The following is an 18,973-nucleotide window of genomic DNA, read 5'->3' as shown; positions in this document are numbered from 1 at the left end:
AATGCGGTGGCACCGAGCGGCCTCGGAGGAGGAGACGCGGGGCGGGCGGCGCTGGCCGAGCCCCGCGGGGAAGGCGCCCCCGCAGCCCCGCACGGAGAGCGGAGCCCTCAGCGCTGCACCCCCGGCTCTTCAGAGCCGCCCGCACCGAGGTAACGGGAGAACGGGCGGGCACGAGCCGCAGCTCAGCAGCTCCACCGGCATAAAAACCCCGACAGCGAAATCCCCCCGAGAGCCCCAGCGCAGCCTGTCCGGGGCAGCCCGGTGCCGTACCTGCCGCCGGGGCTGAGCCTGTGGCCGCAGAGCGGGCGGGGCGGCACCGCCTCCTCCGCCGCTTCCCCCGGCCGCGCCCGCCGGGCTCATTGCGGACCTGCGCCGCCGCACGTACGCGAGGGGCGCCCCCATCCCGATCCCCGTTCCCCATCGCGGCCCCCGTCCCCATTCCCATCCCGACCGGGACCTCCGGGCCGCACTGACCCCCAAGCCTGCCCTCCGCGCCCGGCTCTGCGCCCGAAGCCTCGCCGCTTCTCTGGAGCGTCCCTGCGTAATTTTTTACAACGCGCTCCTCTGTTAATATCGTACAGTGGTTTTTTTCCCCTCGATTTCTGTTTTTTTCCTAATGGCTTTAAAGTGAAATGACACTCTGCGATTTATTAAATACAGCATCATCACCATTTTATTTAAGCGATATGCTGCGGTTTCCCATTCCTGTAATAAAACACAAGTAGCAGCAATGCTGTTCCCAGGCAGGAATCACAAATCCTCATGAACAGGATTATTGAACAGATATCAGCCTTCCAGTCTCAAAGGCCCTGGAGTATTAATTGAGAATTTTTACGATTTCTTGTGTTTCTGAACCTCAGGTAGGATTTAGACACAAAGGTTCAATCAAGATTTTGCTCCTTTTTTAACCCCCAGCCATATGAACACACAAGTACAAGCAAACACCTACACGGAGAAGTTTTTCAAGTGTAAAATGACGTTTTATAAATTAAACCACAGAACTTCCGAAAAACATGCAATTTCCTGCCTTAACTGCAACTTTTCTACAGCACTGGGTAAATCCCCTCCTGTTACAGTGCTTTAAGCCACAGATGGGTTTTGAGCACAAGGGCTGGAAACAGGCACGGCCAGATGTTTGTTACCCAAAACCACAACTTTAAACACTTGTTCCAAAGATAACCCCAGAGAAGAATGTTGTGCTTTTTTAGAATTATTTTTTAATTTGCAGACTATAGGTGAGTTATCACTGAGGTCAGAGAAATCAGGAATTCTTTAGCTTAACCCTGATGAAAGAAAACAGAAATGTTTTCATACTTACCACTTAAAGAAAAGTAAGCTGATGCTGCTTTGCATATACCCTGGAAAAATATCACTAAAATTGTAATAGCTTTGGTAATAATTTTCTGTGCTTCTGCTCTCTTCATTCAAAATACTCTCACATTTTTTATTCATGTATTAGCCCAAGCTTTTTAAAAGCATCACAACTACTGAGCAATTCCTATGTGATCTAAGAATTCCCATTTCCTACAGACTTGCTGGAATGCAGCATTATCTGACATCATTTTTGTTCTGTGGATGAGTATTTTCATACAAGAAAAGCACCTTATTCTACCAGGATACAACAGCTATAGCTGCACTGGCCAGTAAGGTGACAGGACAGATGGGAAGTTCTAATTTAGAAATGTGTTGAGATTTGTACTTAAAAGCACAGCTAAAATCTTCCTGTTTCACACTCTGATTATACTTACATTTATTGTCCAAAACTGATAAAAGTGATTCTTCAAAAGACATGCCAGTTTTGGATATTTCTGTAACTGCACAGATCATATTTAAAATATATTTTTATTTCACAGAATCACAGAGTTTGAGTTGGAATGGACCTTTGAAGGTCATTTAGTCCAAACCCCCCTTGCACCAGACCAGGCTGCTCCAAGCCCTGGCCAGCCTGGCCTTGAATTTCCAGGGATGGGAATCCCTGGTGAACCAAGTAATCTGTAAATGGATTGGATTAAACACATTCTTCTGCACATCAGCAAAGGGCAAAGACTGAATTTCCCCCCTATTTCTTGTATTCACAATGAAAAACTGCATAGAAATGGAAGCATTTTGCAAGAATATTGAGGACACCTAAAGTATCCCTATTTCATCCTTCATCTTAGGAATACTTGGACTGAATTTATTTCCATTTCAAAATTCAAACAAAAAGAGCTAAAACTTCTACAAACTGAAGTGCGTGCAAGGAATCTCTGTTTCAGTGCACAGTACAAGGTTGTATTTTTGAAATCATTAGATAATTAGATGTCTCATTTATTTTATTGCCAAGAGCACTCTGTGCTTTCCATTCTCCCACAGAACAGTGGATCTTTGATCAACCCTCACAGTGTGCCTGATAATCTGAGACAAGAAACAGCATCCTGCTTTAATCTGGGCATGGTGACACTTAATCTGGGCATGGTGACACCACCTTTGCACTCTCTAAAAGCTTTCCTATGCCAGCTGTAGGCAGCACTTAAAGGCATCACTTCTTTTATGGCCACTGTTGTTGATGTGTTTGGCCTCCATGTAACATTTATCCCTGCACCTGAAGCATTTACACCCTGAATGAAATGGAGAAATAAGAATTTCCCTGTGAGAACAGCAGAGTGCTGCAGGCTGTGCATGGCTGTGCCAGCTCATGGCACACACAGCTGGCAGAGCTGGGCAGTAACTCCTGGCTGAACATGGATCCATGAAATCTGTGCCCTGTTCCACCCAGGGCAGGCCCAGCACAGGCTCCTGCTGTGGCATCAGCTCATTTCTAGCAGCACTCCCAGCCAATTCTCCAGCCAAAGCATTTGGTGGCTGCTTCCAAGCAAGCACTCTGGAATTTATCCTGGCATGTCAGTCAGATCACATGCTTATTGCATAGCTGAATTCTTAAGACTTTAGGGCAGAAAAAAAAAATAAGGAGTTGGAAAAAAATATTTAGGGAAATGGTCTGAAATAGGAAAAAGCACCGCAATTACACACATGTCAAACTAATTCAAAATAAAGGCCAGTTCTGTTTTATTTGCATGTTCTTGGGTTTAGGTCAATGACTTAAAAGTTACAAGTGTGTTTGCTACACAAATACAACATAAACACTTCCACAGAATCTATTTTTACATTGTTGAGGAAGAAGTCCACAAACAATCACATATTCCTGAATTGTTTATTTTGGAAAATGGTTTTTGTTTCTGCAGCAGTGGTTTGGAATTCATGCTGTTCTTTAGGTCCAGCATCAGGCTTTCAAAATATTCCTTCTTCCTTTGTCTATTGGAAGACATAACAGCACTCACCTACTTGAAACAGCTGGTGTAAAACCCCCAGATTTTAGAAAAAATGCTGTAAGAATCATTAATGGATAGCAGAAGCTTACAGGGATCCTTGCCATATTTATTTGGATTGTGTATGTATGTGATATTTCCCATGGCTGAAAAAATTTCTCTGTAACTTCATAATTAAATTAAGTCATACCAGGTTATCCTGGTGTGACCTTTGAAGAACTGCAGAAGTAGAGAGTTGCTGATATTTTTGCAGTTGGTAACAATAATAAAACATATGCTTTGTGGTTTTTGCTGAATGGAGATGAATTTCTTGCTTATTTCACTCTACTCTAGACACAAGAAACCTTTTGTCTTTTATCAATCCAAACAGCTTAACATTTGGTTTCCAGAGAAACCAGTTGCTTGTAAAAACTGATTGACAGCTAATTAGACATAAATTTCTTCCCAAAAGCCTCAGTCAGCTGCTTGTTTGGGTTGAGCACACGTGATACTTCTTACTTCCTATTTTTCATCCAAATCCAGCAGCTGGTACCTTGTGACTCACAAGCAGCCAATTCATTCTTGCAGTTCCTCACTGCCTTTTCCCATTAACTCTTACACAGAATTTTACACAGGTATTTTCCAGTACTTACACTTAAATGTCTGTATTGTGGACTCTGGGGGTTTTATCCCTATCTTCACTCTGGAATGTTATGAAAGTCACTGGTCAAAATCTTAATTTGCCAGAATAATGTTGAGAACAGCTAAATGAACTTCTATCATGTCATGGCTCTGAGCAAACACTCCAGAATATATTCATGTTTGGAAAAAAGCCAAAATTTGAGGATTTCATCCAGGAAGGACATTCCTGTGCAACTGAGAGAGGACCAAGTATCATTTGTAGATGAAGTTACAGACTGACTTAGAATAATCTAAGAAGTTAAGCTAAACTGCAGATGTCTGCATTTCACCCATCCTGCCTGACATAAGCAGTTGCTCTAATGGATTGAACAGGAGCAGCTTTCCCATGTGAATGATATTTGAAACATGAAACATTTTCCAAATGCAGCCTATTTGTCCACAACAGGAAAATTATTCTGTATTTCAAGTGAATTAGAAACTTTCCTCCCCAAATAACGGATTTTCAAACTCAACCCTTCAGCTGATGCACAATTCAGAAAACTCATGACATCAATGTTTGACTTGTAAGATTATCACTGATATTTCTGCTTTGCAAATATAAGTGATGTCCAGGTGTAACAAAAAACAAGTTATTTGTTGGTGAAATTGCCTTGTTGAAGCCTAGGGCTTGATAATGCTTTAATGACCTCAGACCTAGCAGAGGTTAAGAAAGTGTGAGCAAAAAGGATGCCCACTGGCAGTGGGCACCAAGAATTCAGAATTTAGGGGCCATCTGGCAATAACTCCCAATATAAGGAAGAAAGAGATGAAGCCAACTCAGCAACTGTGCTGAAATCAGCTCCAGCTGGGTAAAAGGGAATTCTGGCGGGTGGAATCTGCAACCACTGACACAAGAAACTCACCTACAAGAAGGAAAGGCTGAGCATGCAGACTTCTTAGCATGACAAGTGGATCATTAATCAATAGAAGACAGAATGCTAATTATTAAGAGAATGATGTAACTTGTAGCCAGTGAATACTAATGTCTTTGCTAAAATGTAGAAATAGTTAAAAGCTTTGGTGTGCTTGATGTGTGGAAATGTCCACCTTGCACCCTGTGCAGAATAAACAACATCTCCTTCCTAAACTAAAATGTCTATGTTTAGAGGGCGCCTAAAATCAGCAAAACTTTCCTGCAGCCATTCCAAACCCACCGGGACGCGTTCGAGGTGTCAGCAGGGCTTGGACTGAGCGATCTCCAGAGGATCCTTCCAACCCCCGCCGTGCTGTCACTCTGCCACAGCCGGGGCACGGCACCAGCTCTTTGTGTCACTGCTGTCCCAGGTGCTGCCACCGAGCACCCGGAGGTTTCCTGGCTCTGCAGGAGCTGCCCGAGCCTGGGGAGAGCCCCCAGGGCTCCCCTGCCCTCCCCGACCCCTCATACAAGGGGCCATGTCCGCCTCATCCATCTCGGCTCGTATCCACTGATGCTCTCCCGCACACCCAGCCTCACCCTACAGCGGCTCACGCGAGGTTTCTGCTCTTTCCAAGCACCGCTAAAGTAAAACAACCAAGGAAACATCGACGCTCTTAATTCAGCAGCATCCGCGGGCCCCGGCGCCATGCTGAGTACTGGCAGCGCGCCGCCATCTTGGCGCGGCGCTGCCCTCACGGGCGGGGAAGGGAAGGGAAAGGAGGTTCTTGTCCCGTCCTCTGCCCTCACCCAAAATGGCCGCGGGCGCCTCCGTCCATCCCTGAGGCGGGACCAGCGCTGAGGGCGCGGGACGCGGAGGCGGCCGAGGATCTTTAGAAGGCGGCTGGAGGCCGGGCAGGTACCGCGGGCACCGGGCTGGGTGAGGGTGAGGGTGAGGGCGGCCTGGGGCTCCCCACACGCGGGGGGACAAAAGCCGCGGGTCGGGTGGGTCATGGCTGGGGAGGGTCTTCCCCTCCCTGAGGGGGAAACCACGCTGCGTTGGTAGCAGGTGCAGGCTTGGGAGATAACAAAAATAAGCTCTGTAAAGAAAATTCACCTGATGTGTGGTCCTGAATTGATGGCTGCTGGTGGTGAAGGTTTCAAGGGGTGAAAATTTCAATTCTTCCAATGGGTTTTGCTGGCTCGCCTTCAACCGACAGCTTGGAGGAAGCGTGAGAATGTTATTTTGATGCTGGAGATCAGTTCATTGTAAACCAGACAAATTCAAGCAAAATTGAATTTTTAAGGACTTACCAAGAGCAGCACAAAAATACCTCTTTCTCTGTGTTCTGGTAAAACTTTAGTATTTGCTTTAGGGCGCATTTATGATTTATTTATTAAATGTAACTTTAGAAGCCGCTTTGCTGCTTTTTATTCCAAGCAGCAGCCTGTGAGAGACAATGCACTGATATTGAGTGTCCAACATTAAACCAAAACTGGCATTTGCCTGCTTGAACTTCCCTAAATTATTATGGGGAGGAGATATCAAAGGTTGCATTAATGGACTTGACTGATAAGTGTGAGAATTATGTTCTAAGTAGGGTGTAATATTTATAAAATACACTGAGATTTCTGCGGTGATTTCGATGTGTTTTTTAACTTGGATTTGGTAACAGGCAGGAGAAGGCATTGTGCATGCAGAAGTATTTTCCGGTGTATTGAGAACAGCTCACAGGAGTCATTTGAAAATTAAAATTTGATGCTTGACATCCGGAGGAGATGGAGTGTGTCTCATGCATAAGTGCTTTTGGCTCTTTCGGTTTCAGATGCTCTCAGATGTGTTGCTAAGAGATTAAAACTAAAGCCGTGGGTGCTTTTTGTTTAACTGAAAAGACCTGGCTAAATCTGCTCCCCTGGAGCTTTATATCCAAACTCCCAGAATTGCAGGAGCATATTGCATCCAAGAACAGCTGGATAAGTAAAGGACTGAAAATCACATATTTGCCTTTTGTGAGAACTTGGATGTGCTCAGACCTGCTCTCTCAGTGTTATTCAGAACCTGATGAATGTTGGCATTTTCTTGAAACCTGTTATCTTGGGCAGCTAACAGCAGCTTAATGCCAGCCTCCTTGAGCTGGTTCTGTGGGACAGGATGCCCGGGGAAGTGGTGGTGTCACCATCCCTGGAAGTGTTCAAAAATCCTGTAGGGGAGGTGCTTAAGGACGTGGGTTAATGGTTGGGCTTCATGATCTTAAAGGTCTTTCTCACCCTAGATAACTTTGTGCTATGAAACAGTAAAAATATACTGAAAATGCTGCATGGGATTACCCAGCTCTTCCTGGTTTTAATTAGTGCCTGGCCTTTTAGTCTCTACTGTTTCTGCCTGGGCTGAGGGTATGGTCTTGTTGAGGACAGACAGACGTGGTTGTTGGAAGCTCCTGGCTGTGTTCCTGAGGTGCCTTGGAAGATGGGAATGCTGTCTGTGGCATTATGGGATGGTGGCAGTGCTTGGCTGCACTGTCCTGCCCCAGCTCCCAGATTAACCCTTCCCACAACCCTCTGAGCTCACAGGAGAAATGCTGTAAAGAGATTTCCATTCCCCTTGCTCTTTTATCTGAAGGGCTGCATGAATTAACAACAACATTGTTCCAGCTCCTTGTTTCTCACATTTTTCTTCCGGAATCTGATTGTAACAGAAAGAGACTTTTACCCCTAAAAATGAGAACTTTCTTCCAGGAATTCACATTCCTGTTGTTGTTATGCAACTCTCAACATGACAGTTTTACTTTGTGGTTATTTTCAGTGTTCATATTGCTCTTCCTGTGTTCTTACCCCAGAGTATCTTTTATAGTCTAGATTGAGACTTGGTAAATCCTGGAGGGGGAACTGGTGGAACTGTCAATGATTTAAAAATCTTACCTTTTTTTGTTTGTTTGGTTTTTTTGGTGCAGTGAGGTTTGATGAGTGACACTGGGCTGCTGGGAGTTGCTGTTGAAGATGTACATGTTGGTTGAAAAACGCACAAATTCCCATCTGCACCTGAAGAGGTCACCTGGCATCCGCTCCTGGTCTCTCTGTGTTGGTAAGAACACAGCTTTCATTCCACAGCTTGCTTTAAGGGGAGATTCACAATAAACTCCTGAAAGAGCCTCTGGTGAAATCCCAGCCTTCCAGGCATTTTCCTTTCCAGAAGAGGAGAGATTGGGCTCTGAACTCTTCCTTTCCAGAGCCACTGAATGAGTGTGAAGCCTCAGCATGGCACTTTCACTGTGGGACTTTCAACCCCAGAAGCTCATGGATGGAATTTTAAGGGAGTCCTGAAAGATCAAGAACAGGAGGTTTATTATGAAATGTGAAGCTTCTGAAGGGGGTTTTGCTTGAGAAACGTCTCAGTTTGCAGGAATGGAAAGCTGCAGTGTGACCATGCTGGGTTGTGTTGTGTGTGTGGTGGGAAATCACACAGGATATTCTGAAAGGCATCTTTATAAACACCACTGAATATGCAGGAAAAATCAACTTGTTGGGATTGTACTGAGAGAGCTGCTGGGGAAAATCTGGTTTATCCTGCTTTCCAGCTGAGATCCCACTGCAGCAGCACCACCTTGTCAGTGCTTTCAGGGATGTGGTTGAGAAGATCTTTGCAGTTGCAGCAGCCCCTGGGGCATGGGGCACTCTTCAGCTGCTTCCTCCTCTCTGAGAGAGAGGAGCTGGCACTTTCTGACACAGCTTTACTGCAAAAGTTGTCTTTTGGCTCCATAGACACCCAAAGGGGAAAATAACCATTGCAAGGTTTGTGAGCACTCCAGGTTGTACTGTGCTGAGAGGAAGTGTGGTGTCATGGTTGGACTGAGTCCCTCTGAGCTTCTGTTCCCAATTGTGTCACAAAATTTTTATTTCTGACTCCAACCACTGTGCTTTTAATGCCTTTGCAGGATGGAAGCTTTTTTAATACTGAGAGAAAAAAATAACTGGACTTTCATATAGTTATATATGTTGCAATCAGGTTTGTCCTGGTTTTGAAAAGTGATGTTTTTCATCAGGGAATTTTAGATGTTTTTTAATTATTTGTTATTTATTTGTCTTAATTCTCTCCTCTTTCCTGCTAGGAATAGCCTCCATAGGTTTGGCTGCTGCTTATTATAGTGCAGGTAATGCTCTATCACTTTTTTTGGGAATTATTTCTTTGCTGTTAATCTGTTTTTCATGCTGATGACTCCTCTGCAGCTCCTGTCTGGCCCTTCAAAGGCAGTGGAGGTTCCTCTCCCCCTTTGTGGTGTGATATTAAAACTAATAATAATTGTTGCCTCTATGGCTTGCTGTGCTTTAGTGCTGTATTTCTTACTCAGCCTCCTTTTCCATTTGCAAGTATTTTTAATAATGATATTGGCACTCTGTGGCATTTTGTACTTTCAATGTTTTATAAATGTGATTAGCTGCTCCTCACAGCTCTCCTGGGAGGACATGTAATGATGATTTGACACCATAATGAAATGATTGCTTTGCCTGTGATGGAAATTCTCTGTTTCTCTGGAAACTGTCAGATCATCCCTGGCAGGGATTTACTCATCCCAGCACCTTTAGGGATGAGCCAGCTTCTGCTGCTTCCTCCCCCTGCACCAAATGCCAGCTGTCCTTCCATCCATGGCATTTGTCCTGGAAGCTGCTCTGTGCTGCATCCTGTTAACATCAAATGTTAAAACTTAATAGTGTGGAGGAATGTGCTACCAACAGAACCCACATATTTTTATTTCAAGAGAAAAATGCAGTGAAATCTGCTTGAGCCATCAGCTAAATCAGCCTTGTTTTTCTTTAAACATTGCAACAAAGTTTTCTGAAATCTCAGCACAATTCTGCTGTGCCTTCAGTTAAAAGCCTGAGTGAGCAAATTATTCAGGCTGTGACATGTAAACATCTCCAGGACATGAAATGCAAATGTTTGTTTGTCAAGAGGACCAACTGCTTCCTTTTATGCAGGAGCATGTTTCCTTTATTGAGTTTTCATTGTCCTTATCCTTGTCCTCTGCAGCACAAATATTTGGTGTTTGACAGCAGGTTGGCAGTTTTGTGAATGCCTGTTAAGATGCCTTTGTACAGAAGATGTGATGTTCCAACCTTGCCAATAATACAAATGCTTATAATTCTGCATGGTTTGAAGCCCAGTGTGAATGAAGTCTCTGAAAAGTGTGAAAATTTTCTATATTTTCATTGTGGGAAAATACTGTAAAATAGCTTGTAGTACAACTAAAAGCAAAAATGTTCCATCAGAGAAACCTTTCCTCCTTTTGTTGCTTTTAAAGGGAGCATGTTGCTTTCAGGATTGTTTCAATACCAGAGAAGGAGTAAAAAAACCTAAATTTCTGCATTTTTTACATTGTCCAGACAGCTTGGCATGGAAGCTCTTCTACATGGCTGGGTGTTTCTTTGTGGCAGCCCAGAATCTGGAGCAGTGGGAGGTAAGAAAGATGCTGAGCCCAGGAAATGAGGGGCTGTGAGTAGGAAGCACTTGGCAGATGCTGATCCCAAACACACAAGTTATGCTTTTGGTTTTTAGGAAACCCTCTGGGTTGCTGTGCTAGGACTGGAATTAGGGCAAGAATTCTTGGATTATACAAGTATAAAAATGTGAAGCTAAGCATTTGGGTATTTTTAAGGGGAGACTTGGCCCAAAATGTTCTCTCTTATACAAAAGAGGGAGAATGCAGGACATTCAGCTGCACAAATGATTTTGAACTTAGCCTTCAGGCTAATGACAGAGAGACCACTAAATAAGGGAGCTCTCAGCTTCCAGGCTGCTCAGCTTTTTTCCTCTGCTTTAGAATTGTGTGGATGTTGATTTGAGAGCAGTAACCCACCTTGTCACCCTGCTGACCTGAGCTGTGTTAGAATGAGCAACTCACCTAAAGAGAGCAAAATCCTCTTTTCATTGATGAATATGAAATTTTATTAATATCCCATATCATTAATATTCATTTCATTGGGATGTTTGAGGTCTGTGTAAGCCTGGCCAAATGAGCACAGCACTGGGATGTCAAATTCACTAGATGTGAGAATTATAGGAGTTACAGGTTAGTGTTCAGATTTAATTCCAGCTTTTATTACATGGGGAATGTGGCAAGAGGGACAATGAACCCATTTTAACTCCTTTCTAGAAGTCACACCAGAGATATGGTAAAATTTCTATTAAAATCAAGAGCAAGATTGTGATTTTCATGGTCTGGTAATAGAGGAATGTATCTCTGTCTCTCTCTGTGTATTTTTCTGTTACCAAGATTATTTTCCAGTGGAACTATTTTTATTTTACTTTGAAGCATAGCTAGTGATGAAAATCTTAATTCTTTTCAATTTCACAGGAAGCTGTATTTGATAAAAACAAGGGAACAATCTGCCTAAAAACATTCAACCTCTACAAAAAAATCCTGACCTTGTCAAAAGGAGGCAATGAACAAGGTGAGAAAGCAGCATCTGTGGTAGAAAATGTGGTGAGCAGCAGCAGAGATGGATGTGTGCCCATTTAATGGCTTCTCTGGAGTTCTGTACTCAAATTAAGTCACATCTGCTTCCAGATCTGCTTTGTTCCCAAGCAGCAGATGTAACAATCTGCCTCTCTGGGCCCAAATGCTTTTTCTCAGTGTGCTGAATGCATCTTGTTAATTATTTTAATCCAACAGAAGTAGGCCTACACATTGCTTTCCCTAATAATGTTAGCTATTCCTTTGGGATGTTAATGTGCTTACCTTGCTCTTGGCTAGCCTGCCTGGCAGCTGGGACTGGTGGAAAAACTTCAATTTTGGAACCAGAAGTTGAGATTCCTGTAATCTCATCGGCTTTGGGGAGCAGGCAAAGGTTTGATAGCATATGCAAGCAGGCTTGTTCCATCCTGCAGTTACAGAATATGCATTTAAAGCAGCCTGAGCAGGAGGCTCAGTTTAATGCAGGATCTGATGGCCTTGGGCTTTCCCTTGGACTCCCAGAAGTTGCAGTTTGGTCTGTGAGTTGGGGGAGTCAGGGTGGTGAGTTGGAAGCTCTATTGCAAACTGGGATCTTTTATTCTGTTGCAAAAGTAGGATCTCCTTCTATGGCAGAACATCTAAAACTGAACCTGCCAAGCACTCAACCCTGCACACAACTGAACTGCACTGAATCTTGTGGCTGTCACCCAACAGTCCTGCCACACACACCTGGCCTGACAGGCCAAGGAAACAAAACACCATCACTGTGGGGAAACAGGCTCCATATTGCATCCTACTTTGGCACAAACACAGGCACAGCAAATGATAAGAATTATTTTTCCTTTCTCTGAGGTTCAAAGAATGTGAAACCCAGAAATATTCTTGGGAAGAATTGTGCCTTGCTTTTCTCTGTGAAGAGTAATGGGGCTACAGGGAGACAAAAATTCCTTCTCTAGCTGGGGACCAAGGACAAATGATCCAAACCTCAGGCCCAAGAGCATAAAAAATGTGGACTGAAGAGAGAAAAACAGAAGGAAGTGACTTAATGGGCTGGAGCTGTAGCTGGACAATGAACTGCAAGATGCAAATGGAGCAGAACTTATAATAGTGAGAGACCCCGTGCCCAGTTGTGCATTTTGGGACCATTTTGGTTCATCTTGGGTGCAGCCCTGGCTGGGCTCTTGTGCTGCCCAAGGTGGATCCATGGAGGCCTTTTAATAAATCCCTAAGAAGAATAAAGTTATTCTTTAGCTCCATCTGGTCTTTGCTCTAGATCAGCCTGCACAAGGCATCAGTTTGCTGCTGCAGGAGTGCTCTGGCTGTGAGGGCTCACAGCAGTGCTGCCCCAGAGCAGGGTCCCTCTGAGGATGAGATGAGGATCTGACTCCATGTTTCAGAAGGCTTGATTTGTTATTTTATGATATATATTATATTAAAACTACACTAAAAGAATAGAAGAAAGGATTTCATCAGAATGCTAGCTAAGAATAGAAAAATAATGATAACAAAGGCCTGTGACTGACTGAGACAGTCTGGACAGCTGGGCTGTGATTGGCCATTAATTAGAAACAACCACATGAGACCAATCACAGATGCACCTGTTGCATTCCACAGCAGCAGATAACCATTGTTTACATTTTGTTCCTGAGGCCTCCCAGCTTCTCAGGAGGAAAAACCCTAAGGAAAGGATTTTTCATCAAAGATGTGTGTGGCAGGGTCGCTGTGACCCTGTCAGCAGTGCTGGGGGTTTGCGGTGCTGCTGAAGCTGCTCTTGTGCCCTCCCTGCAGTGGTGGCCGTGCTGAGCGAGATCCGCGATGTGAACGTGGAGGAGGAGGCCGTGCGCTATTTCGGGAAGGGCCACCTGGTGGTGCTGCGCTTCGTCACCGGCTTCTCACACCCGCTCACCCAGAGCGCCGTGCTGGGCTGCAGAAGGTGCAGTGGGGACTTGGTAAAATTGGAATGTGGAAGGTGGGGATGCCAATCATGTGGGTCAGTAATTGCCAGCTATTGTTGATGCCTCAGGTTTTAGTTTTTCTATTTTTCACATTCTGTGCTGCTTTAGTGTGTCGGTCTGGGTTTCATATCAGGGGATGGTGAGCTCTGTGCACAGAGCAGGGAGACAAAACAATTCCTGCTCCAGCTGGGGACCAAGGACAAATGATCCAAATCTCAGCTCAGGAGCACAAACACCGTGGGCTGGAGAGAGAAAAACAAGCAGGGTGGGACTTCATTAGCTAAACATAAAATTGGACAATGAACTCCAATATGGAAATGGAGCAGAACTGATCAAAGTGAGACCCCATGACTTGTCGTCCATTTTGGGACCATTTTGGTTCATCTTGGGTGCAGCCCTGGCTGGGCTCTTGTGCTGCCCAAGGTGGATCCATGGAGGAGATCCTTTTCATAAATCCCTGCTTTATTCTTTAACTCTGCTCAGCCTCTGTTCTAGGCCAGCCTTCAGAAGGCATCTTTATTACTAAGCTCAGTTTTAGACTTGCTGTTATGACCTTGTGTTACTCAGTTTAACCTTTTAAACCCCAGGATGTTTTCATTTGCAGACATTTTTCTAACTCCATCTGTCAGGATCATGTTTAAATATCTGAGATCCCTTTAGTGCTGCATGTCTGCTGGAGTTGCCTTCCTGAGCTATGCAGTGGCAGAGGGGTCTAATTCTACTTTGCAAATATTTGGTGTATTAATTAACAGAAAAATTATCTTAAGCATTGATAATAAGGAACCTTGCAGCAGGGAGTGGGAAAGCACTGATTTGTTCTGCTGTGAGGGAATGGCTTGGTGTGTCAGCCATAGCCTCTATGCCCATATGAGTTTCCCTCCAGGCAGTTATTCTCAGGAATTAGCATGCCTGCTCTTGTCTTGTCAGCACTGCAGTTCCACTAACCCTTCCATTGTTTCTTCCTTCCCACAGTGATGTGGAAGCAGTTGCCAAACTCATCACGAGTTTTCTGGAACTGGACAGAGTGGAGACCCCACAAGATTTCTCCCAGAGCAGCGAAACAGAGGCAAGTGATGCAGATGAGCCACAGGTTAAATACTGATAGTCATTGTGAACTGAAGCAAGCAGAGGCTTTCACACATCTGGAAAATATTCTGGTTGTTCTTCAGAACAAGAAACCCCTCACAACCTTGATCTGGGCATTTCTCAACGTGTGCATTTACAATGGATGGAATCTGTCTTAGGGCCCATTGTTTAGTGCTAAACTGCTTCAAGACCCTGCATGTGGACACTGCTGGCTTTTGAACTTCTGTCACCTCATCAAACTTGTCTAGGAATAGTTATTTATTAATGAATTGGTTTGAAATAATTGCTTTTCCATTAATGAAGATACAGATGTGAGCTTCTGCTTACTGCAAACATTTGCTGCAGGTACAGTATATGCAATGTAGAAGAGTTGAATTTGTAACTCAATACACAATGCTTTGAGGTTTCCCCTTTAATATATGCAATTAGGAGATGCAGAGTAGTGGCACTTTTATGTTCTCTACTACTGACTTGCCACTGGATATCTGTGGAAATTAAAGTCTGAGTGCCTCTCTTGGAATTTTAAACATCAGGATAATCAACTTGTACCAGTGTCTTAAATTATCTCAGACTCACCAAGGAGCCATAAATAGCAAAGGAAAAAGGATCATGATGAAAGTCTTTGGGATGTTCTACCTTAATCCTGTTCTGCTTCACTTGTGGGCAGGACAGAACAATCTTTTTCTAGACCTCAATGTTTACTATTTAAACTGTATTTAGAAAGGAAGCAGGGACATGTGTAACTTTAGGTAGGGAAATGGCTGATGTCAAACAAGGTGGTAGCTTAGAGTTGATGAGTATTTCCTCACTTGAAATGATACCCAAGTGCTAAATAATAACTTTTTTAAAGGTAGGTAGCACAGACTAAATGTCTGTGTTTTACTCCAGCTGTGTGGTGTCCTCTGTTCTGACCAATGGTTTCACAAATAGTTCAAATGTGCATTTTTTCAAGGTATTTCTGAAGTAAAAGCTACCTCTGTTAGTCAACATATTCTGTCTAGAGCTAGAACTGCTTCATGCTTACATTAACATGTCAGTACAAGAAAAAATTGTAAAAAGCTGTAAATTCCTTCAGCATGCTACAGCTGCTTGTACTGAAGTTCACTGGGTTTTACTTAGGAATCTTATGGTCTTTGGACCTGATTTAGAAAATCTGTGCACAGTTACATCTAGGAGATGTGAACAGGTACGAGGTAACTGTGTTCTGTGCTTTCACAGCTGGCCAGCAGCAAATGTCTCCTGGCAGCAGTTCCTTCAGATTTAAAAGAGCCTGTGTTCTTGTTCCCAATCACTCTACCTCTACAGAGAGAAGGCTCTGGAAAGCTTTTGGTGGAAGGCACATCCTGTTGTGAGTTCAGTTTGGTGTGAAGCTGAGCACCTGCTCATCAAAGGTTTCCCTTCCAGCTGCCAGACCCAGGTGTGAGCAGAGGCTGGGGGCTCACACTGCAGCAGGGCTGCTGGCTGTTGGTGTAGCTGCCTGCAGCACAGAACCAGGTCTGTTTCCTATAAATAGGATAAAAAACTTGTAATCATGTCAGGTGTCAGCACAGAGCTCTGCCAATACATGTTCCTGAAAGTCCTCTGAGTTGTTGGGGTGATCGTGGGGCTTTTGGTGCCCACCCCACACCACTGGAGCTGGGAAGCTGCTGTATATGAATGTGGGAAAATCAGGTTGCAATTAGCTAAATTTGCCTTTATTCTCCAGCACAGCTGTAGGCTAAGCATAATCATCAAACCTGTTTAAAAAATACTGCAGGGTGTAACCCTTAATGTAGAGTTCCTCATTTAAATCCACTGTAATGTACACCCCAGGTGATGCTCATTTTAGAGAGAGGAGGATGAGATTGGGGATTTAGAGAACTCTTTTTCCCCACAGTGTAAAATGAGAATGGTGAGTGTTCTGAGGACTTCAGCAGGAAGTTCTGTGCTGTATGTCATGGTGCAGTGTGAGCACAAGGGCTCAGCCTGTGCCAGCTGCTGCTCTGTATCAGGGATATTCAGAGGGCATTGTGCTGTGCCCTGCACTCACTCTGAGCCCGTGGAGTGAACCATGGATAGCCCAGACCAAACTGCCTTCAGCCTCAGCTCTGCTGGCTTTCATTTGGATTCCCAGGACAGCTGACATTCCATGCAAGATGTAAACCACATTGTAGATCTCCAGTTAAAAATCAGCTTTTGAGAGGTGCATCTGTTGGTGTGACCCTGTGTGTGTCCTGCTGAGCTGCAGTGCCTCCAGCTTGCTGTGCATTCATGGTGTTTCATGCCTACACTGACAGACTGTGCAGTATCTGAGACAAAGACTAAAACAATGCCAGGACATTGAGAATATAGGAAGGGGATGACCTGTAGTGAGGTACAATGTAACTTGAAATGCATCCTGTGGAGTAATCTGTATGTTGGGTTGGTGTCAGTGGTCACCTCTGCAGAGGTGTTCTGCAGCATCCTCCTCACTCCTCATTACCCTGCTGTGTTAGGCAGGGCAGGGATGGCTGCACCATGCACTGTGTGTTTAGGAGGAATATTGACTCCTCAGCCTTTCCCTTGGAGCAGCTGGTGCCATTTCCATTTTGCATTTACAGCTGTCACTGTACCAACAAGTCCAGTTCCAGTGGGGATCTGTGTTCTGCAGCCTGAACTGGCAGGATGGGCCCTGGGGATGTTCTCAGAGCTGTGTTCTGCAGGATCACCCTGGGGATGTTCTCAGAGCTGTGTTCTGCAGGATCACCCTGGGGATGTTCTCAGAGCTGTGTTCTGCAGGATCACCCTGGGGATGTTCTCAGGGCTGTGTTCTGCAGGATGGGCCCTGGGGATGTTCTCAGAGCTGTGTTCTGCAGGATCACCCTGGGGATGTTCTCAGAGCTGTGTTCTGCAGGATGGGCCCTGGCGATGTTCTCAGAGCTGTGTTCTGCAGGATCACCCTGGGGATGTTCTCAGAGCTGTGTTCTGCAGGATGGGCCCTGGCGATGTTCTCAGAGCTGTGTTCTGCAGGATCACCCTGGGGATGTTCTCAGGTCTGTGTTCTGCAGGATGGGCCCTGGGGATGTTCTCAGAGCTGTGTTCTGCAGGGCAGGATCACCCTGGGGATGTTCTCAGAGCTGTGTTCTGCAGGATCACCCTGGCGATGTTCTCAGAGCTGTGTTCTGCAGGGCAGGATCACCCTGGGGATGTTCTCAGAGCTGTGTTCTGCAGGATCACCCTGGCGATGTTCTCAGAGCTGTGTTCTGCAGGGCAGGATCACCCTGGGGATGTTCTCAGAGCTGTGCTCTGCAGGATCACCCTGGGGATGTTCTCAGAGCTGTGCTCTGCAGGATCACCCTGGGGATGTTCTCAGGGCTGTGCTCTGCAGGATCACCCTGGGGATGTTCTCAGAGCTGTGTTCTGCAGGATCACCCTGGGGATGTTCTCAGGGCTGTGCTCTGCAGGATCACCCTGGGGATGTTCTCAGGGCTGTGTGCTGCAGGATCACCCTGGGGATGCTCTGGCAGGCTGGGGGGCTCCTGTGGGGACGTGTCAGGCACTGCTGGCAGATCCACCCAGGAGCTTCTGTGGCACTGATCCATCTGAGCCTGGCAGGGGACACTGCCCCAGTGGTAGCACAGGCTGGTGGAGGCTGATGGGCTTTTCTCTTGTTTCTCTTGATCCACATGTGGAGCTTCTTGCCCTCTAATATCATCTCTAGCTGGAAGACCTGGCCATTTGAGTGCAGTAACTGTGCATGGACAATGCACCTGCAGTTGCTGTTGCTGTGATTTGGCTGTGGCAGTGTCTGTGCCCTCAGCAGTGGCAGCCCCCTGAGGAGCTGTGGGAAGCAGGTGCAGCTCAGCACAGGGTCCCCTCTTCCCTCTTTGCACAAATCCTTTCTCCTTCTCCTTTTGTGCCACTTCCCAGCATTCTGCTGAAGGATTTCCTGGTTTTCCTCCCTCCTCAGTACACAGAGCTGACATGTGCCTGCTGTGAAGTGACCTGGACCCAAAGTGCTGACATGAAAGATTCATTTTGGGTAGGAAATTCAGTACTCCCAGGAGACTTTGTACAGATTTACTCATGAACTTCTGCATCTCAGGCTGTCTCTAGAGAGCTTAGCCATGATTTAAAAAGCTGCACAGCAGAGCTCAGATCAGCTCTAACACCTAAACCAAGCCCTTCTGTCACCTCCTTCCCTGCAGCTGTCACTTAGGGCAGCACAGGGCAGCTCCTTGCATGGCTGGGCTGTGGCTGCTGCACTGCTCGGTGTAACCTTGGTGTAACCTCGGTGTAACCTCACATTCCAGTACTTGACAATGAAATATTCCATACCTGGCATTAATTGTGCAAGCCTCAAAGAAAATCCAAATATTTCTAGTTGAGATCTGATTTTTGGAGCTGTATTTATGAAGTTCCACAGGTACCAAAACCTCAGCTGGCTCCCATAATAAATAAAAAGTGCTAGTTCTGACAGTGTCATAGATGGCTGGGAGGCAAAAATACTTCTGGAAAATGTTTAGAAATTGCCTTTTTTTTTTTTTTTTTTTACTTTAAAATCGCAAGTAGAATTTCAGCAAGGCCTTGTTGTGTTGTCTTTTTTTAAAAAATGTTCATTGATAAAATCAACTTTGATAACTTGTTTTGCATCGCTGTAGTATTTTGTATATTGTTTTTAATTAAAATTATTAAAATATTAATGGC

At 45.0% G+C, this 18,973-nt stretch overlaps 1 protein-coding gene across 3 annotated transcripts; it reads left to right on the top strand.

Annotated features, from left to right (window-relative positions):
- Positions 1-10: 10 nt before the first annotated feature.
- Positions 11-18,969, top strand: CYBC1 (cytochrome b-245 chaperone 1). Of its 3 annotated transcripts, none has more exons than XM_074555007.1 (7): positions 11-149; positions 7,770-7,900; positions 8,925-8,966; positions 10,198-10,271; positions 11,169-11,265; positions 13,056-13,200; positions 14,195-18,969. In XM_074555007.1, the coding sequence occupies exons 2-7, from the start codon at positions 7,816-7,818 to the stop codon at positions 14,322-14,324; spliced, it is 573 nt and encodes a 190-aa protein (XP_074411108.1). In that variant the 5' UTR covers positions 11-149; positions 7,770-7,815; the 3' UTR covers positions 14,325-18,969. The 3 variants fall into 3 exon arrangements, with proteins under 3 accessions (XP_074411108.1, XP_074411107.1, XP_026653484.1); XM_074555006.1 differs by lacking the exon at positions 11-149 and adding an exon at positions 5,235-5,733; XM_026797683.2 differs by lacking the exon at positions 11-149 and adding an exon at positions 5,551-5,737.
- Positions 18,970-18,973: the final 4 nt, after the last annotated feature.

Source organism: Zonotrichia albicollis, chromosome 19 (genome assembly GCF_047830755.1).
Source record: "Zonotrichia albicollis isolate bZonAlb1 chromosome 19, bZonAlb1.hap1, whole genome shotgun sequence".
In the NCBI taxonomy this organism is placed as follows: domain Eukaryota; kingdom Metazoa; phylum Chordata; class Aves; order Passeriformes; family Passerellidae; genus Zonotrichia; species Zonotrichia albicollis.
Note: the sequence above shows the minus strand (reverse complement) of the source record. Positions and strands in the feature narration are given on the sequence as shown.

Coding starts and splice junctions, on each gene's coding strand:
- CYBC1 (XM_074555007.1), top strand. CDS start 7,816: ATGTACATGTTGGTTGAAAAACGCACAAATTCCCATCTGCACCTGAAG. Junction 8,967..10,197: donor TGCTGCTTATTATAGTGCAG/GTAATGCTCTAT, acceptor TACATTGTCCAG/ACAGCTTGGCATGGAAGCTC. Junction 11,266..13,055: donor AAAAGGAGGCAATGAACAAG/GTGAGAAAGCAG, acceptor CCCTCCCTGCAG/TGGTGGCCGTGCTGAGCGAG.